The sequence below is a fragment of the Chroicocephalus ridibundus genome, chromosome 5 (genome assembly GCF_963924245.1).
Source record: "Chroicocephalus ridibundus chromosome 5, bChrRid1.1, whole genome shotgun sequence".
NCBI lineage: Eukaryota > Metazoa > Chordata > Aves > Charadriiformes > Laridae > Chroicocephalus > Chroicocephalus ridibundus.
Genome location: NC_086288.1, coordinates 52,481,910 through 52,506,724, shown reverse-complemented (window position 1 = coordinate 52,506,724; position 24,815 = coordinate 52,481,910). Strand labels below are relative to the sequence as shown.

Here is a 24,815-nt window from a genome sequence, read left to right as displayed (position 1 = left end):
AATTTTTCAGCAATATAATTACAAGCTATCATTCCCTGACTTGTTTAGGAGAAATAAGATTCGTTACTGATCCTGCAACTCCTGTTCAAAGAATATGCCTTTTGACAGAAAAAATGAGGTTCGGGGAACACAATTTACCAAAGAGACAAAAGTCGGAGCTATTAAACAGTTTTCTCACCCTCAAATATCCTTTCGCTTCTGTAAACCAAACCTAAAATTGGCTGATAACCTTCATTTATAAGATTTCAATGAAAATGTCCAAACCTGCTTGATACAGCAGGCTGCTCTAAAGTGTACTGACAACAGCAAATAATAAAGAGCCCTTTTGATCACACATAAGCATGCAACAGTTCGGGTGGGGAGCAGGAGAGGGAAAGACTCTTACTGTGCTACTCCTCTCAAATTGGAGAGCAGATACTCGCTGATAATTGGAATGAGTTGCTTCGCTGTGTCATCAAGCAAGTCACACTCAAGGATGTAAAGAATTCCATGCAGAGCTCCAATCCGACTTGGCATATGGGTGCTTCTTAGGGTTGATTCCAGCAGTCGACTTACTGGTTCAGCCACAGCTTTATCCTAACACATCCAACAAAATATTCATTAGAACAGAACACTGGTTCAATACTGGTGACTCCTGTTGTTTGGAAATACTTGGAACAAATTCAAGAGCAGAAAATATGGCATGAACCAGAGCCTGGCTTAAAACTGCTTTGAATCAATGTCACAAGATTAACAAAATCAGATAAGAGATGATTTGCAAATTAACAAGTAAACGGATGGTACTTTGTTTTACCTGTGAAAAAATTAACTCATGATTTAAAGCCAAAAAGACCCAAGATAAGCTGATAAGTTCAATAAGTAATATGTGCTGTTAAGAATCCTCTACATACAGGCTTGGATGGTTGGGATCTTCTGGCCTTCCAGCTATCCATAGAAGATGCTTCTTTCTGAAACTGACCGGTAGATGCCTATATTCTGCATCCAAAAGAATACTCTGCCATTCACTCAACTAATAGTACAGCATTCCATTTATTTGTTCGCTGAAATCCCTGGCACTCAGACCTACACATCTTGCTCTCCACCACTGCCATGATCTGGACAAGGGGATCGAGAGCACCCTCAGTAAGTTTGCAGACAACACCAAGATAGTCGGGAGTGTTGATCTGCATGAGGGTAGGAAAGCTCTACAGAGGGATCCAGACAGGTTGGACTGATGGGCTGAGGCCAATGGTATGAGGTGCAACAAGGCCAAGTGCCACGTCCTGCACTTGAGTCACAACAACCCCATGCAGTGCTACAGGCTTGGGGAAGAGTGGCTGGAGAGCTGCCCAGTGGAAAATGACCTGTGGGTGTTGGTTGACAGCTGGCTGAATATGAGCCAGCAGTGTGCTCAAGTGGCCAAGACGGCCAATAACATCCTGGTTTGTATCAGAAATAGTGTGGCCAGCAGGACTAGGGAAGTAATCATTCCCCCTGGACTCGGCACTGGTGAGGCCCCACCTCAAGTACTGTGTCCAGTTTTGGTCCTGTCATACCAGCAAAGGCATTGAGGTGCTGGAGAGCGTCCAGAGAAGGGCAACAAAGCTGGTGAGAGATCTAGAGCACAAGCCTTATGAGGAGCAGCTGAGGGAATTGGGGTTATTTAGCCTGGAGAAAAGGAGGCTGAAGGGAGACCTTATCGCTCTCTACAACTACCTGAAAGGAGGCTGAAGAGAGGTGGCGGTCAGTCTCTTCTCCCAGGTAACAAGAGATGGGACAAGAGGAAACAGCCTCAAGTTGCACCAAGGGAGGTTTAGATTGGATATTAGGAAAAGTTCCTTCACCAAAAGGCTCGTCAAGCATTGAAACAGGCTCCCCAGGGAAGTGGTTGAGTCACTGTCCCAGGAGGTATTTAAAAGATGGGTAGACGTGGTGCTTAGGGACATGGTTTGGTGGTGGATTTGCCAGTGTTAGGTTAACGGTTGGACTTGATGATCTTAAGGGTCTTTTCCAACCTAAATGATTCTACAATTCTATGTTTAGTCTTCAAACATCAAGCTGGTATCAGATACTTCACTCCCTGTTATTGAAGTACAAAAATGTACTGGAATATGCAAAATCTATTCTAAACCGTTAGATTTGAGAAGTCTTTTTCTTACAATCTATTTTAAGTATTTAAGTAGAAATTATTTGGTTTACCTTGTCCCTGTTTACATGAAATATCTAAGGTACAGGCCAATTTTACAATGTGTCCTTTCTACTTGCTCATTTTAAGCAGATTTTCTACATAACTGAGCACAGGACAATAAACAACTCTTGATGTAATCAACCTTTTTTTCCCCTACCACTAACCTGTTATATTCAGCCATTTGCTTGTGAGGTGTTAGTTCACTGAGTGGGAAATTACGGTCTAGTCAGAACAACGTGATCTCTAAAACTGCTTCTGGATGCTTGGCATCACTTTCACAAGCCTTCCCTTGCACAGTTGCTACCACAATACCACATTAGCTCCACCCCAAAAGTACTTCAAAATTTTTTCTTATCACTATTACCCATATAGTTTTATATAAGTCTCAGAGAAAGCTTCTAGAAATGCTAACTTTTTTGAAAAGAATTTGGAAATTTTTTTCCTAAATAATCTCAGTCTGAAACGTCCATTGGAAAATACTACTGCTCTCTGGTGTTTAAGATTTAAAGACAGCAACACATTTGATTAAATAACTTGCATTAATAATGTTCTTTCCTTAAGTACAGAACAATGCAGTGCAAAAAAGTGAAGAGTGAGGGAAAGAAAACCTGACTATCATGCTATGTATGTATCCATCACAAGCACTGTTCCACAGTCCTCATTTCTGGCCTGAAAGGTAACAAATGAGTCCAGGGCAAAGGTAACAACTGAGTAAAACAACCCAAAAAGCCCATTAAATTAAACTCAAACGTCAAAAAAACCCGCCCAAACAAAACACCGTTTATGTTTGAATATGGGGCAACTGGAGATGATGTTTGCAACCTCCGAAAGCTCAGAATTCATACGCTATTACTTCTTGTAGCCACGTAGATCTGGTAAGGGACTTTCTTAGAGACAAACCACTCTCACAAAGTACATCAGACTCTGCAGCAGAAGCTAAGGATGAGTTAACCATGAGAATTTCTTACCATTCCAAGAACAGCAGCAGCTTTACAAGTGGCTGGTATCAAATACTGTATAAGAATCTCATCTTCTGATGGATGCACCTTTCGCAATTCTGTCAATGTTGTATACATCATCTCAAACTGATTCCTTTCTGTAAACAAGTCTGACACCGCCAGAAGCTATACACAAATTAAAATTGAATATAAAAAAGCCCATTAGCAGACAGCCAAAAATTGACTCTCCATTCTGTTACAATTGTCAGCAAAAGATTTCTTGATCGATCTATTAAATGTGTGAACATTAACTCAAGTGTCTGCAATAACTATTGTTAACTTGTCCAGAATTAATTCCACCATCCACCTCGGATAACAATCACCTCCAAATGGTCCTTTTTTCCAAAAGGTTTACAAAACCAAATCCACTATAGGAAACTAATTCTGGAAAACTAACAAATGTTGCCATTCGCAATGTACTAACACACCCCACAACACAATACATATTCTCTTGCAAGGATAGTTTCATTTTAAGTCTTTTATGGTAGTGAATAATGGCTATCAAGACACATTCCACACCTGTGTTCCTTATGTTTGGTTCTACACTTCAACAGCCAATTTAATTCTCTAACACATTGTTGTTCCATCTTCATTTTCTTACAAAGAGGTAGAATAAGCGAAATCCTGAAATTTACTTTCAGCAAGCAGTCAAGTAAAATACTGACTATCATTAAGTGACAATAATGTTTGTTATTTAGCAGCAGAATACGCAATACAGATGCTTATATAGTTTAAAATAGCATAATGCATAGTTCCTAAAGTTATATTTCTGCACTGCCCATATAATAGCACCACACAGAAAAGTGTTTCCCATGTATTAAAAGATGCTTTACAAATGCTGCGTAGCTCTGAACATTTGATAACAAATACTCAATTATGACTCTGAATAATAGTTTAGACTTACTGATCGCACCACTTCGCTAATCAAAATGACTGGCGTTCTCTTGTTAGGGTTTGATGGCAATATCCACTGACTATACAGTTCAAGCAAGAACTGAGAACAAGAATGTATATCTACACCAGCACGGTGTTTCCTGCAAGGCACAATAAGCAAGTGTTAAAATGGCTATTCTTCAGCCCTCCTAAAACACTTGATTTGAAGTGATACAGTTATTTACCAGCATCCAATTTATAAGGCCATCTTACTGAACTCAGCACGAAGAGATAAAAGCTTATTGGTAAGTCAAAGGAGACAAGAAAAAATAAGACACCTGGTGTTAATAGGAGAGGTTGGTGGTGAGGAAGGAGCAGGTATGTCATTCTCATCTTCTTCATCCTCACCCCACTCTTCTTCTCTCAATGGAGTGATATTATTTCCTAACCATATGGAGTGTATAGAGACCTTGCAACACGAAAAATAAATAAAAAAAGAAAAAAAATAGAAAGGAAGCACAACATTTAACACCCTCATAGTCAGATTAGAAAAATCTTAGAAGTCCAATACATTTTTCACTTAAATGACAGACAACGAATACACAGCCTCAAATAACATTTAAATGAACTGCACATCACTTAATTTTTCATTTTTTTAACCCTTTTCAACATTTTAGTTTAACTCACTTTAAACTGTGTGGCACAGCAAAACGAGCAGCACCATGTGCTTAGTACAGCAATACAAGTGATGAAAGTAGCATCTGGCTATAACCTCTAAGCACACACTAACAATGTGTCTGCACCATCCCAAAGTCAACATACCAGATTTAAAATCTACAGAAAAGTATAAATATTTACAGTTCCTATCAAGGAAGAAAATAATTCAGAAAGAACTCCAATAACTGCAGTTCAACAGAAAACACATTCCTAACTTTTCTCAAACCTTAACTCAGCATATCTGATTGCAATATAACCTTTCTTCTGAAATCAGACAAGACCAAGATTTCAAGACATTTGACTCAGGCTAGATAAACAGTTATCTCCATATATAGATACATATACATATCTACAGTTTATACACACTATTGAAATAGTGAAACAAATATTAAATTTAAAATTTATATGTAACTATGTAAAGACTAATTTTTCAAGGAGATAAATAACTGGATAAGTACGTACTGTATGTACTGCCAATTTTTCAACTAACATCATCCAGTGAAATTTATGTCCCTACACCAGGTGTATTTAAAACAACATTGCTTATTTTATGTCCAGTTATTTTTCATTTTCTAAAGACTACTGCAAGCATGCAATAGCAAATGAAAATCCAATAGTTAAAGTGGAAGCTGACACTACAAGTGCTCTTTAACACACAAGGCTGAAAAGTACAACTCAATACCTGGCTCATGGGTAGACCTCACACACACAAGCAAAAATTCCACAAGAGGTGGGATGGCTGGGTGAGAGGAATGATCTACCCTGCAGAGAGTTATGATCTACCCTGCAGCTCTCAGAGCTTTTAGTTTACATTTGATGTTAAGCAATGCCTCTTAACTAAATTTTCACAAACTGGAATAAAATAAAAGTGAAGTTCAAAGTTAAGGTTTTAACAAACCTGTCCCAGTTTATAATCCATATCTCCTATTTCTCGTTCAGTATTGATCTGCAGTAAGAGTTTTTCATGGCTGATAAGAGCACCTATAACAAAACAGAAGACAAGTTTTTAAAACGTGCATAACAAAGTAGACGTGAAAGTGGCTTCATTTCCTGCAAACTGTATTTCAAATAGATTCTCAAAAGCATCTTTTCTACTTTTAACATGTAAAAGAAATTCACTCTCCCCTTCTCCCCACACACAGGCACTTACCTGTAGTAGCTGGAGAAAGTGACGGAACAGGGTCCCAAGCTTGGTATAAGTGATGAGTAGCAATATTATCTCTCTTAGATACCATTGCTTGGATCTCCTGTTCAACAATTCCCCTGACAACACTTAGCTTCCTCCCAAACCTGAAAGCCCAACAGAAACCAATTTAAGCAGATTTTTTCTTTAACATTTTTGTGCAACTCTGACTAGCTCACTCTACAGTGTTATGCGCTTATGCTTATTATTAGGGATGCTAAAACTGAGAAGTATTGAGAAATACATTCTGCACACTGTTTACTAGATTTTAGTAAGATATGGCCTTTTTCAGATATTGTCTTTCAACTCAGCAGGTTCGTTACGCTAAGTCTGTGTAACTTCTATGTAAACAGATCCAGCTGTATACACTCTTGCTTAGAAAATACAGTCTATGCATATTTTTGCTACAGCTAGATTGAGCAATTTTCATTATGTATTAATCACAAGTGTAACTTTTATGCATTTTAGAGCAAGTAAAAAAAGTACCTTGTGTCCAGAGCTTTTAAAGCTTTGTTGCGGGGCTGCTGTTCCAAACAGCTAACTGCTGGATTGCCTGCAACAGGTATCGTCATTGCACTCAGCACCAAGGAAGTTATGGCTTGTACTGCAAGAACATTAATTTGGGTCCTCTCTGTATCTTCCTGTAAAATGAACTTACTGTAATTTGAGTTGTAAAAAAAAGAATCCTGAAAGCCCTGAATATCAGTTTGCCACCTTCCACTAAATTATCATTAATAAGTCTGATATCTAGAATTTTTTCCATCCAGAAATTTAGCTGACATAGCAATGCACAGAAAGCACTGTGACCATAGCAGCAACACATCCTTCCATCCCATCAGCCATTCTGCGTGCATCCTCTCTTATCCCAACAGCATAAAAACCTCAAGATGTCCATTTCAGAGTTTTCAAAGTGTTTAGTTTCTTTGTTTGTATCTACCCATTAGTTACTTATTGAAACAAATAATCAAATAAGACCAAATCTGAGTTGGAAACTCTTCAGAGAAGGATCCACATTAACTGTTTTTATTACTGCCCATTTTGGAACAAAACTCAACCTCATTATGAATTTTCAGCAGCATTTTTCTGTGAATCATTATCCAGATAGAATCATAGAATTGCATAGGTTGGAAGGGACCTTTCAGATCATCTAGTCCAACTATCAACCTAACTGACAAAAACCATCACTAATCTAAACTGTATCTCTAAGCACTATGTCTACCCGTCCTCTAAATACCTCCAGGAATGGTGCCTCAAGCACTTCCCTGGGCAGCCTGTTCCAATGCTTAATAACCCTTTCAGTGTAAAAATTTTTCCTAATATCCAGTCTAAACCTCTCCTGGTGCAACTTGAGGGGATGCATCCAATGTTTTTTCTAAACCAAGATGCTACACATTCAGTATTTAGCACCACTGTAAAAGTGTGAGAAAACTGTAACACAACTTTCTTAAAATATTTGGCTAGGTTCAATCTATTACCCATACTTGAGGCACTGATGTTTTTCCCCATTAGAAGTATTTGGAACCACACACATTGCATCCAGTACTTTGCCATGATAATTCATCACCACTGTAGGTCTGTTTCTTTCCCTTTAAAAAAAAAAATCTCTTAAAATAAGCTTCTGGCACTGTGGGTTGTAACTCATCCTCCCTCTGTTGATGGTAGAAGGAACCTTCGCAGTGCATTTAGTTTTTTTTGCTCGTAACTGTTTATCATCAGTACTTTAAATAATTTTTTTTTTTCCCTTACAAACTGAAGTTAGAACAACAGCACAAAAACTTTCAGATTCTGAAGTGGCAGGATGCCTCTCAGTTTTTGCTTTCGTTGTATAGATTCTGATTCCTTCTTGAAAGTATCAGGCCACAAAAGAGCCTGAACTTCTTAAAAAATGTAACATGGTAACAAATTTTCAACTTTTTTTTAAAAAGAATCTTGTATTTTATTTTAGAAAATATTAACATACCTAAATTTATAATAGTGCTTAAGATGTTTGCAATTTTGAACATACTAGTTTTCACTGGAAAGTAAAGGAGCAGTATTACTCCTGTTCTGCAAATAAACGCTCTCTACCTGACAATTAAGGAACTACCAAAGGGTAGGTTGCTTTAAGTCTGATCCAACACAGCCATTATGTAGAAAACGGTAACTCAAAAATCCTGCAGGCTGCACAATAAGTCTCCAGGTCAGTCTAGCTAACAGAAGACGCTAACCCAGGGAAGAGGGATGACTCCTTTTTGGAGTCTGGCACCTAGGAAGCAAGGGAAACAAACCCTTCTATCTGCTACCCTGGATCCACTATTCGTAGGCATCTACCCTCTGAATTCTTCAAAATGTTTTAGGCTCTGCCCTTACCATCAGGACCATTTGCAATTTGGGAGTGAAATATGAACCTCGGAGTCTAGGAAGAAAAGCCTGACAGGTCAAATAGCTAGAATATAGTAAACTCAGTTTGCTAGTAGGTTAAGACATCTAAAGCCAGAGAGTCTCTTTCATGATAGCAAAGTTCACGTCTGTGCTTTTGGTATAGATAAATTTCTTGGGCTCTGATCCCCAAATGCCTTCCACTGAATTCTGAATACCTGCCTGAGGCATCCAAATTAGAAGCCCAATCTACAACTGTGAGCAAGAGACATGTGCACGCATCTCCAGGTCAATTCATTTTCAGTCAAAAGAAATCTTACCAAAGAAACTCCCCTTGAAGGCTGATAATTAGATAGCACAGATAATTGCAGTAATACATACTAGTAACAGTTAACTAGCATATTTCCTATAGGCACAGTTCTCTCACACATTGTTTCCTTCAAAGTTTTCGGAGTTCCTATTGTGCCTAAAGCCAAGCATCTAATCAAGCAAACTATGTGCATGTTGAATGACATACTAATATAAAGTTGAAACAGCTTCACTAAAATTTTTCCATAGTATTTACATGCATGCAGAAGCTTTAAGCCAGAAGATGGATGTGTCTAAACTCACAGGGATATAAAGACAAGGAAATAAAACGGAAATAATTTCTTAATTTTAGTCACTACTTTTCTGCTTTACAGGTTTACTAATAGAAAAATTTTTCTTAGTTTAATTAAAATTTAATTTAAAACATTCAGTGAATGACATTACCTCTTGTTGGTTCTCCTCTTGGTCCATTACAATAGGCTGAGTTACAAGCACACCAAGCAAAGTAGCCCAAGTCTCTTCAAACTGAGTACGGCTGATCCAACCTATGGAAACATTCAGAGATAGCCATTTATGTCTTAACACAAATTAAGGCACGGAACAACATTTAAAAAATGGTACATTGTTTCCATAGATTTAATTTCATACCATTTCCTATTCGATTCATCAGTATTTGTAATCACTACAGCTTAAATTTAAGTGTTCCATTTTAGAAAGTGACGAACTCTTTAGAAGGGTTCTGAACATAATATTATTTAAGTGGTCCTGTTGGGGTTGTTTCTTGTATACATTTAAATATTTTGATTGTCCAACTTGTGAAGCATTGCGATCTATCAGGTTTTTCATAACACAAAAAATCATCCAGAAAATTGTCCCACTGTCAGAGGAAACCAAAGCTGGTGCAGGGTGCAGAATCCCATAACGATCCAAGAAATCCTCAATGTCCTAAAAGCAAAATGACTGAATTGCCCAGAAATAGGCCATTAAAATTCAAGCATTTCTCAGAAAGTTTTTACAAACAGATTTTTACCTATAAAAGACTGCAGAGGATTCCTGAATAATACCCTGCTGTTTATACTAACGATATCTAAAGAATCAAAAATTAGAATGTCATCTTAGGCATTACAGTGATCAAACAGAAATCAGTGCTACACTGTAAGTCAGTCAAATATTAACCTGTAGATCAGAGGGGAAAAAACCAAAACAAACAATAAACCCAAAGAACTCCTGTGAGCATATGTAAAGTTTGATGCATTACCTTTGACACTCTAATCGGTTGACAAAGACTTGAACTCTTAAGCCCCACCGCTCTTTCAGTAAGCCTTGCCATATTCAAAGCTTTACAGCGACAGCATCTCATATAAAATACTGTGTCACTAAATTATATTTATATACTATGCATGAATAAAAAAAGGGGGGTAAGCAAAACATTCTCAAACATACTGTCAAGTGTATGCTCCAGAAAACAACTGGCTGTTCTACAGAGCACCCTGAAATCACCTCACTGAGTAGGAATAGTTTTTGACTTTATGTTATTTATAATTTTTTTTGTTTGCATTGAGCAAAACGTAAGAATTATTGCAACACACTTACTAACCTGCTTTGGAATATTCTTTCTCTTCCACATAAGCAACAAAAGTAAACAAATGGTACCAGATTCAGTTATCCAGTAACTTCACAAAACAGGTAAATGCCCAATAAGAGCCAACTATGTTAATTTTCAATTTTGTACATACCAAGTATATTAATGCGATAGATGAACTCCTTAAAGATTTCTTTTTCTTGAAGAAATTCTACTGGGATTTCAGGAAAAACGGTGCCGAAGTCACCTGCAGGCTTTGGTGACCAGCCTAATTTCCAGACCTGATGAAATATAAAGACAGACTATTTATCCAAAACAGAAATAGTATTAACATGATAGCCATAAATATATACGCACCATTCAAAAGCAATGAGATAGTAATTCTCCAAATACAAAACATTTAAAGATTAAATATTTAACACAGCTAATACGCATTTTACAGTGCATTCCTAATTAGGGGTTGGTTTTTTTGCATATTTCTCACTATGAATTAATTATTCAGTCCTACTGTCCAAGTTTGGACATGAAAGAAAGTAAGTTTAGAATTCAGTTTAGAATTTAAGTGCCAGGGAACCCCTAGATTGTGCAGAAATGATGCTGAAAGATGATTCAGGGAAAACAGTTCCCATACTATTGATGGCTGAAAAAGCACAAAGATACATCTGAGAGGGGCAAAAAAGTCTAAATCCAGAAAATTACTATCTTTTGACATCCCCTCGAAAACAGAGTACTGATAAACAGTGAAAGGCCAGAGAAAGGGCCTCGAACATATCAGAAACACCCCCTTTACCTAATAAGCATTAGAAATGTTTCTGATAATGGTTTTGAAGCTTATCAAAACTTAAGTAATTTCACAGTACTAACAATACATGGAGGTAATCACGAGATGTTCTTAAATCCACGTTACAGCGGCCAAAAAGAAACGATTGAAATACCTTGTGCAAAGGACAGCGACAGTAGGAAAGAACAGTAACATACAATCCCAAAGTATCTGCATGGTGTACCATGGTATGGTACCACACACAAATACCTGTGTTAGTTCAGACACCTCAGCAGCATTGCATCATTGTGGTACTTAACATGACAGAAAATGAATTCGTCAATTCCGGTGTCATAAAGAAAACAGCAGCGTAGATTTTGCTCTCTTTCCAGGGTAAGCAATCCTACTGAGCAGGAGGAAATATTAGCCCTAACAAAGCACCCACGTCACTGCTTGCTTTAACTACCACCTGGGCATTCTTTCACATAAGAATGTAAGGAGCAACTACACTCCTTTCTAATCAACTCTCTGATTCCAAAGTGAACTCTTATTTGATATCTTTACAATGTTTTTCTACTCAGTGTTTAAAAAGACAAACCAGCTGATCAAACTAGCTAAAGGTTGAAGTCCTATTGACATAAAACTTAAGATGCAGCACCGTATTTGGTTTTCAGAGAGTTGTTCAATAGCCTTTAAAGTCCTGAAAACAAAGCATAATGAACATACCAAAGGAGGTACTCTGGTGTAACTGTTCACTAGAGGCAGCCTTGCTAAACTGATGATGATGTTCTTGAGGACAGGAGTAAGAAATGCCGGAATACTGCTGTTTCTTTTGTGCCCCAGTGACAAGACAGTCTGTAAGCATTCCACCATCTCAGCTACGATTTCACAAGCTGCAGTAATGTGTTTAGTTTCTTTGTTGGGAGGAAAAGAAATTCAGTTTTATGAATCTATTCAAAAGACATGTAATTTAAAAAGATACAGAAAAACAAGAAATGCTTAATGAAAGAGTATGTTGACTAAAAAGGACAAAATCACAATAAAGATGTAGACAATATTTCAGCTAGTTGAAGAATACTACTATCACCCTCCCTGCAATGTCTTGCGTTGTTTGCCAGTCTCAGTGCTGGAGATAACCAGTACCTGAGAACTGTCAGCTGAGCAGCTCACATGCTAAGCCCAGCAAGAACAGGCCACGTGAAATTGTAACAAATGCTCTATTCAAAGTGACCAAACTCATCTGTTTTATGAGAAAACAATTGCATAGCTAGTTCTATGTCAAATCTGACAAGCAGGTAATTTCTGTAGATGGAAGTGGTATCTTACTGTACCGGCACAGCTGGGTGTGGAAAACAATGCTGTCCACACTCGTGGACTACACTTGACCTTCACCTCAACATACTGCTCCCCTGCTGCAGAAGGGCAGATAATGAATCTGCCATTCGCTTGGAGAAATTCTACAGCTTGGAGAAATTCTACAGCTTGGAGAAATTCTACAGCTTGGAGAAATTCTACAGCTTGGAGAAATTCTACAGCTTGGAGAAATTCTACAGCTTGGAGAAATTCTACAGCTTGGAGAAATTCTACAGCTTGGAGAAATTCTACAGCTTGGAGAAATTCTACAGCTTGGAGAAATTCTACAGCTTGGAGAAATTCTACAGCTTCCACATGAAATTTAAAAATCCCTCAACGCTTTAAAAAGCTCAGTCTGCAGCGAGCTGCACAGCTAATAGAATCCCCCAAAAGAAAAAAGTGCATTAATGTTAACTTTCAAAAAGAAATAACTATATCTGTTAAAAACATATCAACCTATATTTAATAAACATTTATCAAATACAAAAAAGGTCTCAGATGAACTCTCACTGTTAAAAAAAAACAATAATGGAAAGGGTACCTACTAATACTTCTTCATTGAAAGTTAAAGGCAAATGTGTAATTCACTGTTTACTTACTCTGTGAGTTTGAATCAACTTCACCCTCACTTAAGCCTTTTGAAGTATTCTTCTTTCTTTCAGGACTAAGTAGTTGATTACCAGGTTCAACTGCAACTAAATTAGACAAAAATATTTAAAAGATACAGCCACTACATATCTCATATTCCATTTTTCTCCTCAAAACCATGGAGTAGTTAAATATTTATATCTGCAAGGCATCAGCCAAGTTCAAAAGTAAACACAAAATTCTAAATGCAGTAAAAATAAATTTGTCAAAGAAATAATTAAAAAGGATTCAGAGGACATATTCCAGACACCTAGCATTTGATCAGTGATGACTAACAATTTATTAAGAAAATCTTCTCATAGCTGTTCAAATTGGACTCACCTGCTTCTATGATAAATCTAACGCAATTAATTAAGGAGCAAGCATATGTCACATTAACTGCAGAAGCCAGCAAATTCCAGAGACTAGACTGCTGTAATGTCAGACAGCAACAATCCAGAGCAGCTTGGAGATCTATACTTAATGGAATCTGGTCGTGCATTAAACGCCATGATAGTGCCTGTGCAAAAATAAAAGTTTCCCATTAATAGCAAATTCTTGCAAGAACTTCTAACTAAAGGTGCTTTTGTTTTGGTTTTTTTTGGGTTTTTTGGGGGTTTTTTTTGTTTTTGTTTTTGTTTTTTAACTCAGCAGTATGTGAAGTTTTATTAGCAAGGTGTATGGATTTATTTCCTCACAGAACAGAATGTATTTTGAGTACAAGAAAATTATGAGCATTATATACTGTCTATTCAGTGTCCCAGAAATCAGTGCAGGGCCATTCTCCCAAATGCCAAGATCATTCCAGCATTCAATCAACCTCGCCTTGTAAAAAGCTGCCCTTGTCCCATAAGCCCATCTGATTTACTAGCACAGGTCAAATAAAATAACTGCTGAAGAACTTTCTACAGTTAAGACAAGAAAGTCAACATCGAAAGTAACTCAATGGTGATAAGCTCAAGTCACAGTTGTTCCCTCTCCCAACATTTCATCACATCATTAATTATGCTGTAGTTTCTTACCTCTACTGACATAACTACGAATTTCAGGATATCATCCTCTTTGTCAGGAGGAACACGGAGACCAGCTGGTAGTTTTGAGAGTAACAATAAATACTGAGCCAGTGCACGACAAAGTGTCATCATAGACTGATACATCACCTCATCTCCTATAAAATAAGACTGGATGAAATCTAGCAGTTTGAATTTTTTCCTCTCAATTTTTTCAGAATTTTTTTTTCCAGAATTATTCATAAGCACTTTTATGCCAGGTATCTTAATTTTGTTTAAATAGTAAGTTCATGTATTCACAAGACACCTGTAAAGTACCTTTGAAGAAGAGAGAATAAACTTAAGAAGACCATTATTTCTATTACCAAAGATATCGCTTAGTTTTTTCCAGTAGGCTGATGGCTCAGGTGGCAATAGCGGTTGAAAAACCTGATGGCTGGCAGGAAGGTTTTGTACAGCAGTAGATACATGATCCAGAGTTACCCTCCGAGCTGTTTCAAAGAAGCTACTTTTCTGGTCTCTTGAGATTTCATTCATGCCAAGGCTTAAACAAGGTGCTAACAAGCTTAGGTTGAATTCCTGAAATCAAATAGCACATAAAAAGTAAAGAAATCGCTTTTAAAGAGAAGCTAAGTATCTGATGGTACTATTTGGGTATACTAGTATGGTGGTAAATTAACAGTTTATTAATGACCTTATTATGACCTCTGCTCTATTCTGGTGTAACAAAACTGTAACTGAGCCCATATTTGATCCACATTTAAATTCCAAACACTACTGTACTGGAAAGAAAAAAAAAAAATCAATATTCTTATTCCAAATTTTCAGATCAATAGGTGAATAATGCTTAAGGATGACCTACATACAAGGAATCTTCAAGTAATATGTTCACAAGCAAATAAGTCAAACAAAAATCTTTTTAAAAAGAGTTTCCCACTATTATTTCTGGCACCAGCAGCAAATGTAATGTAGAGAATTTGAACAAAATATGTCCTTAAAAAACCAAAGTAATAGATACGAGTTGTCCTTTACGCCAGATTTACTATCTGTGGCCTGTTAGTGGCATATTGCAAGTCGTCTAGCACAGATATTTAAACGGTTATAGAAACATCGGGCCTTGTAAGAGACTGTATGGCAAAACGAGAAGATTATGTAAAATGGTAAAAAGTGGATTTTTTGTGATTGCAATACTTAAACTAACCCTCACTTCCACTCGATACACCCAGCCTGTACTACAGAAAGCTAGTATTAGCAGCATTGCTAGACACAGAAATGAAACATATCTACTATTTTAGTTTCCAAAATGAAGTTAAATTCAAGAAGTGAACTACCAGTACTATGTAAATTTGAAGTGTTTACATTTAAGAATCTAATCTATTAATACTACCAATAAGAACATTAGAAATAATTACATCCTCTTCAGCTGACTGTGTTTCATCTGACAAGGAAGTTACCTTGCTGGTCATGAAGGAGTTCAGGTCGGGCTGAGGAATCTTATTTACCAGCTCTGCGCCTTCTAACAGTGCCGAGTCAGACTTGATGCAACACTGTGACCTCACTAGTGACACATACCAGTCCTTTAATAATTAAAAAAGGTAATCTATTAGATAGTCATTTTCAGAAAATAATACAGTTCATGGAGTCAGGGGAAGAACTGCTCATTGGCATTGACTTGTGGACCGTTTAAGAGATCACTAGGCCACATTTATGTCAAAAAAAGAAAAAAGCGAGGCAAAACAGACCACTGGTGAACAGACCACCTTAAACTAGACCAATGGATGTTCACTGGCAAGTCACCTCTTTCCATAGAGTCTGGATAGGAAATGAAGGAAAAAGAGGCTTAAGATATAGCACAGGTATATGTATTAGGATCCTAAAGATGAGGAGAACAGCTAGAAAAAAACCCTGGAATACTCAGTAGTCACACAAACATAACAGTAATAACAAAACAACCCCAAAACTATAACCAAGAAAGAAAAGTCTTCAGATTCAAATAAATCAGCAGATGAACCTAACATTTGTATTTTAACTCTCACTGAAATAAATAGAGGCCATCACACATCACTGCAAATTTACTCCTTCAATTATTATCAATGAGCTTACAGTAGTTAGTTAATAATTTATCTAATTTAACTAAGGAATATGAAGAGGCTCTGTTATCCCTTTTCTGTGTTTTCCTTCTCATAACTGGACATCCTGAATTTGCTGATATTAATTAGAATGCAACTACGTCTGTCAGAGTTCAAGGATCATCTGACAATGCTCTTAGCCATATGGTTTAGTTTTAAGAAGTCCTGTGAGGAGCAGGGAGTTGGACTCGATGGTCCTTATGGGTCCCCTTCCAACTTCAGATATTCTATAATTCTATGAACTACATAGGGGTTCTGGAGGAAGCACAGAAAAAAAAAAATTCCTTTGTCCAGGATTTACCATTTTTTGGTTAATTTGAAGACAGAAAGCTATGGGTAAATGGTTTCTGGGCACAAACAGTGTTTCCTCCTGCTGTCTAAGTATGTCTCAGTCTCTCTCCTAAGTCAATGGGTTCCTCGACTACTTATCAGTCTCCTCCAAATGGTCAGCTAATCAAATAATTTTTGCCATCTCAGTTGCATACATTTCCTATTACTGTGTACCACCATGGAACATGAAGGAATGAAAAGCAGAAATTATCTGTGCCATGGGACAAACTGGAAAGAAAGGAAGACTCAGGCTCCAAAAGGCTTGCTCTTAGTCTCCCACCCTGCTTTGAAATAAATGCATCTAAGTACATGCAAAACAGAAACGGTTAAGTAGTTGTGATTGTTCTCTGAAAGTAATTTAAAGCTGAGAAGTCGAAACCAAGAAGTAATGCTTAATTTCCAAGAGACAACCAACAGTTTTCAGCAAATGAATTAAACTGATCACTGCAGTAAACACATCAAAAAAACAAGAGTATATATCTGTCTCTAATGAAAAGATTTATATAAGGTTCAGTAAAGTTACGCAACGAAACAAAACCTGATAAGTTTTTCACAGCACTGTAATGTAACAAACATCTATGCATGTGCTAATTATTCATCCCAAGTTCAACAGTCAGCCAACACATATGAAATCATTCACTGATCTATATTTGAGATTCACTGACAATTCTGAGAACACTAACTGCATAGTAAAAATAAGCTGTACTTAAATATTTTGTAACAATGAAAAGCTTGTTTACAGCCAAGGCACTTTAGTGACTCTTTCTAAACATAATCTTACTTTGTCTAGAATTACATTCTCTAAAGCTGGTTGGTCTTCTCCATCTAGTGGGTGTGAAGTAACCAGAGGTGAAGGACTAGTTGTGTCCGGTGCTACCATAAGACGAAACCTATCCAAGAGCGAGTAAAGTCTTTGGTGTCTGAAAATAGAAGAACACATCAGGAGAGAGCTAACTTACTCAGTTTTGTAAATCAATTAGAAATAGAAGACAGTGAGCCAATTCTAATCCTGGGAGAGAAAAGCAGTGGGATCTTTAAGTTATTCACTGGATATATGCAGTCATACGATGTAAGACTGCAAATTTTACCAGCTATCAGTAGCTGAAACAAATGAACTCAGCACCAACAGCAAGATTTAAATTTAATTTAGATTTAAAATCTGCACATGCTTAAGCATAAAATGCAAGCTGCTCAGTTTTCTTTATGCAGTAAATCTTTTTCACAAGTAAGAAGAATCAAAATTAGTGTACAGATTATTTGATTGCAAACAAATGCATTCTAACAGACACCAAACAAGAATACACTAAAATTGAACTTTTCTTTCTTAAAAAAAAAAAAATATATCAAGAATTCCAGTTTGTGGATTTATGTCAGTGTTAGGGGCTTGGGGTTTTTTTGTTTGGGGTTTTTTTATTCCATTAATGCTATCAAGACTTTCTACATAAAGTCATTTGGAGATTTTGTAGTTTCTTAAAAATTTAAATGTAATGTTACATATGAAGGCACATTACTATCAATCCACTGCAGTCTTGGGCTTTAGATTCTTTCCCGCTTCTTCTTTCTTATTTCAGTCACTAGATATTAACCTCAAACAGCAATGACATCAAGAGGAGTTAATTAGACTCTTTCCAACATTAAATAAAGCTTTTTCAGAAACTGGATAATTTGCTGCTTTTTATAACAGCAAGTAACTTTTACATAGTTAAAAATTTTAACACAGTTGTCTCGGGGGAAAAAAAAACCCAAACCAAAACACCCAAAAAACAAGCTCACCCAGCTTGGACTCAGAAAATTCTGCAAAGTTTGAGGAAACTCACCAAACTAGGTGGGAGTGTTGATCTGCTTGAGGGTCGGAAGGCTTTACAGAGGGATCTAGACAGGTTGGATCAATGGGCCAAGGCCAATGGGATGAGGTTTAATAAAGCCAAGTGCCGGGTCCTGCATTTTGGTCACAACAACCCCGGGCAACGCTACAGGCTTGGGGAAGAGTGGCTGGAAAGCTGCCCAGCAGAAAAGGACCTGGGAGTGTTAGTGGACAGCCAGCTTAACATGAGCCAGCAGTGTGCCCAGGTGGCCAAGAAGGCCAAAAGCATCCTGGCTTGTATCAGGAATAGCGTGGCCAGCAGCAGCAGGGAAGTCATCGTGCCTCTGTACTCGGCACTGGTGAGGCCTCACCTCGAGTACTGTGTTCAGTTTTGGGCCCCTCACTACAGGAAAGACACTGAAGTGCTGGAGCATGTCCAGAGGAGAGCCACCAAGCTGGTGAGGGGTCTGGAGAACAAGTCCTATGAGGAGAGGCTGAGGGAACTGGGCATGTTTAGTTTGGAGAAGAGGAGGCTGAGGGGAGACCTCATTGCCCTCTACAACTACCTGAAAGGAAACTGTAGAGAGGCAGGGGTTGGGCTCTTCTCCCAAGGGAATAACGACAGGACCAGAGGAAATGGTATGAAGCTGCGGCAAGGGAGATTTAGATTAGATATTAGGAAGAATTACTTTACTGAAAGAGCGGTCAGGCACTGGAACAGCCTGCCCAGGGAGGTGGTGGAGTCACCATCCCTGGAGGTATTTAAGAAACGTGTAGACATGGCTCTTCAGGGCATGCTCTCGTGCCCAAGATTATTGGTTTGTGGTGGGGTGTTGTGTGTGGGGTTGCGGGTGTGGAGTTTAGTAGGTGGGTCCTTTTTTTTTTTTTTTTTGTGGTTGGACTCGATCTCAGAGGTCCCTTCCAACCACTAAGATTCTGTGATTCTGTGAAAATAAAGTTGTTTTTGGTAATGTAGCTTTTGTCAAGGAATTAATTTGCGGTTGCTGTCTCTAAAAAGTTAAATACCGAGTGGGATACAGGAGAGAGAATTTGATGTCTTCAAGCATTTAGCTTGATTTAATTCTTAAGTATATTGCAAATTCAACTCAGCCAACACGACTGTACTTGTGACAGAATATGCCTTCATCTACAAAAATGACCCACTATATTATCTTTAAGAAAAAACCCAAAGGTATGAAACAGGAATTAACACAATTAGTACTAGAACATTACTTAATTCAGCATTTTAACACATACTGGTATTATTTACCTTGTTGCTAATCCACTATTTTGAAGGTATTCCTGAATTCTATCCAGTTCTTCAACTGGTAACTGAGTAATGCTGTTCTATAGGAAAGAGTCAAAAGAATTTTATAGGACAGAAATAAGTAAAATACCCACAGGTACTTTGAACAGATTAGGAAAATTACAGGCAGATAAAGTGTAATGTAAACATTCACGTATCTGTATATTAAATAAAAAAATTTCCTTTCCAGTAAAATCACTTAAACTTCATCACACTTTGATGTACTTTAAATCCTTACGCTTGATTTTATTGCTAGCACTACACAATCTTATTCACAAATGAATTTATTTATCTTTACCTGTAAAGTTGCAGCCAAAAGCATTTCTACCCGACGGCAAGCCAGCGTGTCAACCATGCGAGCAAGTACACGGAATGGAGTACACAGAAGTTTATCAACATATAACGTTAGGACAGCCCCAGACTGGCTGAGATGTATTCCCTCTAGGCACTGTAAAGTCTTCTTCAGAGTTGTGGGCTAGATGTTGAAACGAAACAAAAAAAAAAAAAGCCACACAGAAATAAAAGCAATCAGTTGGAATACAAAGATCTCAAAGCTAAAAGGAAAGGCATTTAGAAAAAAACAACAGCAGACAACTAGCTGATCAATATAATAATCTATATATGAATACAAGTTACTGAGTTCTTTAATTAATAAGAACACTAAAGTTGTTTGATGTTTAACTGTAAAAGCTTACTCTAACAAAGAGTAAGCAAAAAGTAGGGAACAAAACTTTCAGGGAAAAAAGCTAGAAAGACTTAAGTGGAATTATAGAAAGCTTTGAAAACAGTGAGAAGCTTGAACTCTTGCTGGAAGAAGGTAGGAACATGAATGTAGTCAACAGAAATCCAGATACACATTAAAGATTTTTTGAGCACATGTTTAATCATAGAAACAGCAATGGCTACTCAGTATTAAAACGGGGTGCAAAGATTTTTTTTTATATTTTTTTTAAATCTGAGCACCAATTCAGCACCAGTAATCTAAAAGGATAAACGCGAAGACAAACTTGTTTGACTTGTGGAACCAATCTTGTTTTAGAGCAGACTATAAATACCAGCTATTCTAATTTTACTGATTTTTCTGATAATCACCAAGCATTTCACTGAATGACTACATCTTCCACTCAAACACGTTTAGTTAAGTTCATTCTATCAATTCTTAGACACTAAAGCCTGGATTCACTTCACCTAACTTTAAAGTGGTTTACTCACGTGCCAAAGCACTAACGCAGTTGCACTAGATTTGCAGAGAGACAAATGGAAGAGACAGGAAACGCTACCAGGCTACTCAGGGTGCAGTAGCATTGTCCTCCATTAGCTCTAGAGGATGCCCAAGAAATGACATTGCCAACTTGTGAGTGCCCAAGATTAGGCGGGATGCATACAACCTTACATCCCTATAAAACATCATCCACTCCTTTTTATTTGAAAGCTAAAATAACCAACCAAAATCATACGCTGAATTTCTGAAGCAGTATTTCCCTCACCAAGAGACTACAAGTTGTGGAGCAGATCAATGGAGAAGGCATGAGCTTGCAAGTCATTTTCATGTTGATAGGGCCTGTGAGGATGGACTGGTTCCTATTCCTGCCTCTGTAGTTAGTAGGTTTGTTATTTATGCTACCAAGGTACCGAAATCAAAGCCCAAAGTTACAGCTTTAATTTACCCTTCAGATATTTATTATGCAGGGGTAACACCCAGGAAGGAATAAAAGCAGCTTAACCAACTTTACTTGAATTCATAGATTTGATGGATTGGAACACATCTGATACTGAAGTTGCAAATATATTATTAAGGTTCATTGTCTGCATTTTTAAAGTGACTTTGAAAATAAAATTAGAACTTGATAAATGACCCAGAAATGTCAGAATTTGCATACTTATCAGTTAAACTTATGCTGAAATATAAATTACTCTATTCTTTAAAAAAAGTCAAAAAGTTAAACTTACAGCTGCAAGATTCTCACACCGTGATTGAATGGCCTGGATGAAGAGACCACTCGCTGCTGAATTCCTGTGAACAGCACTAATAAAGTCTTGTACTGGAGGCTCATGGGACAGATTAATCAAGTCTTGAACATGATTCACAATAAGCCAGGTCAAGTGTTCTGAATCATGCAGGTTTTGACACTAAAGGGGAAAAAATTAAAACCTGATTCCAGCAATACCCATGTTAAGCGTTTAATTACTAAAAACTTTACCTGACAGAACATGAAGTTTTTCACATATAATTCTATTTTAAAATAATGGCATAAAGTGTCTATATTTTAATATCACCATCATTATTTTTACACGACAAATGTTCCCAATGCTTTTGATCTTGTTGCAAATTAAGAGATTTATAATGAATTTGTAAATTATTTTCTTTTAAACACTAAAAATCCAGGTTAGAAACAAGTAAATTGAGAAGGTTGATTCAAAGATGCCACTTTTGATAAAATGCTGTTTGAGATAAACACGCACACACAGAATCGTCTTGTAAAATGTTATTTTCATTTAGGCTTCTTTTTAAAGATTTCTTACTACTACTGGCCTTAAATACAAGATGAATCATTTCTGGAAACAAAATCCAAAAAGGTTTGTCAGTAACTAATTTTAAACCTACAGAGGCTATGTGTGTATCAACAAAGCAGTGCAACGCAACACGGAAAGATCTGTAGAGCTAACGAGGTGATGCTGAGAGGCTGACACTCCCCAGTAAAGAGGTTTTGGAGGATTCTAATCTGAATCTGGTGACTGAATCTCCATTAGTTCTTGAAGTGCTTCTTAAACATAGCTTTTGGTTTAGTTGAATCTGAAAGGAATGCAGTTTGCTTGCCCTAAAACTGCTCTGCAATGCAAACCAAAGTGCAATACTAGATATTATAGGAAGATTCACTTCAAAAATTCCCAATGAAATAAAATGCTAATATTGAGGCAGCAAGAGGCTGAAGCTACTGGAACTGCTCTCATCAGAGAGCCAAAATGGAAGTTAAATGTTAATGTAAAACCTCTCCTCTTAAGGTATAGAGAAATTTGTTCTCTCCTTGACACTGCACTGTGATGTTGGGTAGTCTAACACTACTTAGTGTGCTCCTAGCACCTCACAAGTAAGTGATATGATATCCAGCAGATAATTCTATTACCCATCAGGTATCCTTTACAAGACAAGAGAATTCTCAGCTCAGAATAGAAGAAAAATGCCAAATGAGGTCATACCTAACCTTACAGAAGCACCACCTGAAAATAAGACGACTAGTTTCACAAGTCATTATTTTTCACTTGCAAACCAAACAGATCCAGTTACTGCGCATCAGTTATAAGAGACTGTCAGCATAATAACTCAGAATTATAGTTATAAAATTCATAATTCAGAACTTACAACATAGTCACAAAAAAGAATGAGAGCTCCTCTTCTCACTATCTCTCGATTGCACATGCCACGTTTAGATTCTGAATCCGATTCATCACTGTCTCCAGATATCTGAGGGCTCAGCAACTTAGTAGTAGAAAGACTGTGTCTCCTGCAGGAAGGACATTATATTTTGTTACTATTTCATCACTATATTTTATTACTATGGCTACTGAAACATTAACTATCAAATTGCATGGAATATCCTACCAATGTCCTTACATAATATCTATTTTCCTAGAAACTTAATTCAAAGATTATAGTGTTTTGAAGCAGACACTTTGCTTTCCATCAGCTCTTTACTTTCTAACAATTGTAGTACCACCTTTTTGTTCTGTGTTTATTACTTCCTTGGATAATCTGAAGAACTTCTAAATAACCTGTTCAGTTCTTCAGAAGAAAAGCATGGGCTATTGTGTCTCTGGTAGGATAACAGAACCTAAAACTGTATTTTATTCTCAAGCCAAATCAGGGTTCTTGAGCATTTAAGTCTAGTGTCAGATTGAAAGTCATGAAAAAAATAGAGGTGATATTGGTAAATCAAAAAAAAAAAAAGATAACTTCAACAAATAGTAGATGCCACCGTAGCTATTTCAGTAGCCCTACTTTGCTCATAAGCCTGGTAATTACGTGTTTCCTCAAATTAGAATAATTTTTTTTTTCCATATCATGAGGTTGAACTGAGGCAAGAATCTCACATTTGAGCAAGTATTGAGCCACTTGTGTTGTAGAGCAAGATTAGTCTTCCCCAACTTTTACTACACAAGCATCAGAAATGTCTCCCCAAGTCAGTTGTTAATCTCCCTCTACAGTTAATACAGAGGGATACCCACCCACATAGGTGTTATCCTCCTTACTCCCGGAGGACAAATCATTCCTATTCCCAAAAGGTGGGGAGAACTACCTTCAGACCAAAATCACATTCATTTTAGACCAAATCTTCAAATTTCAGACAACTAACATTAAGTTTTTACTATGGTGCTTGATGCTAATGAATCAGCATGGTGCTGATACTATGTTTTGATAGCATTTAGTAACAGACCCACTGAGAACAGAGAACAGATATAACTCTAGTTACAGTATATATACAGTATAGTTACAGATATAACCACAGTATACTGATCAAACTGTATTTTTCTAAACACAACAGTGTATATCATCTGCACTGGCTGGTTATTTGCTAGAAGGTAAAATAAGAAGTCTCCACAGGAACGTGAAATATGAAATAATAAAGGTTTTGTTATAGTTATTTCCATAATTTTAATTAAAAGTAGCACACAGATGAAGCTTTCTTGCCTTAAAAGCAGAAGCGTTACCTGTCAGTTCTTTTGAGGAATAACCGAGTGTAGAAAATTTTTTTCATTTGAAAGACATACTGATATCAGAACAGACAACATGTATACATGTAAAGTAAATGCAGAACTATATTTCAGAATCCAAACAGTACTATTCAACAGGCTGACAGGCTTAGCAGAAAAAAGCTAGATTTTTAAAATATAATTTTAGCAAATATAATTGAGACACACTACTACTATTAGGGATCATAAACAAATCTTACTTTGGGGTTTGATGCACTTCTGACCACCAATTGTAGTTGGTATAATTGACAAGAAGCAGGATTTGACACCAGAGAAGAACTAAAGAAGGATGCGTGGGAATCATGGATTGAACAAGTTCGCTCAAACTTTCAAGGGTATAGAAACTACCATCAGATCCATCTCCTGTAAAAAGTCTGGTGGCTGCAGCTGTGATTCTTCTAAACATCCCTGAAAAGAACGAAAACGTGTTAGAGTAACTATGCTTTAGTCTGAATTCTGAAGTTTTAAAATTATTCAGGGTACCCTGAGAATACAAATCTTGTTTCAAAAGCCACTACCATTCCTGGAAGAAAGTTATATCCTAAGCAGTTTCACAAATG

The 24,815-nt window shown here is 37.1% G+C and overlaps 1 protein-coding gene across 2 annotated transcripts in view; it reads right to left on the bottom strand.

The window, feature by feature from the left end:
• The window catches only part of HTT (huntingtin), an 88,161-nt gene that overhangs the window by 9,294 nt on the left and 54,052 nt on the right, over positions 1 to 24,815 (bottom strand). For both annotated transcript variants that reach the window (XM_063335194.1, XM_063335195.1), the window contains 21 exons: positions 24,456 to 24,663; positions 22,868 to 23,009; positions 21,457 to 21,636; positions 19,805 to 19,981; positions 19,471 to 19,547; positions 17,178 to 17,316; positions 15,392 to 15,514; positions 14,303 to 14,516; positions 13,950 to 14,095; positions 13,270 to 13,447; positions 12,900 to 12,995; positions 11,674 to 11,861; positions 10,342 to 10,468; positions 9,050 to 9,150; positions 6,425 to 6,579; positions 5,906 to 6,045; positions 5,654 to 5,736; positions 4,377 to 4,507; positions 4,070 to 4,199; positions 3,136 to 3,291; positions 386 to 576 (listed from right to left, as the gene is read on the bottom strand). In XM_063335194.1, coding sequence (XP_063191264.1) covers positions 386 to 576; positions 3,136 to 3,291; positions 4,070 to 4,199; positions 4,377 to 4,507; positions 5,654 to 5,736; positions 5,906 to 6,045; positions 6,425 to 6,579; positions 9,050 to 9,150; positions 10,342 to 10,468; positions 11,674 to 11,861; positions 12,900 to 12,995; positions 13,270 to 13,447; positions 13,950 to 14,095; positions 14,303 to 14,516; positions 15,392 to 15,514; positions 17,178 to 17,316; positions 19,471 to 19,547; positions 19,805 to 19,981; positions 21,457 to 21,636; positions 22,868 to 23,009; positions 24,456 to 24,663 — 3,082 coding nt within the window. The remainder of the gene's footprint in view (positions 1 to 385; positions 577 to 3,135; positions 3,292 to 4,069; positions 4,200 to 4,376; positions 4,508 to 5,653; positions 5,737 to 5,905; positions 6,046 to 6,424; positions 6,580 to 9,049; positions 9,151 to 10,341; positions 10,469 to 11,673; positions 11,862 to 12,899; positions 12,996 to 13,269; positions 13,448 to 13,949; positions 14,096 to 14,302; positions 14,517 to 15,391; positions 15,515 to 17,177; positions 17,317 to 19,470; positions 19,548 to 19,804; positions 19,982 to 21,456; positions 21,637 to 22,867; positions 23,010 to 24,455; positions 24,664 to 24,815) is intronic.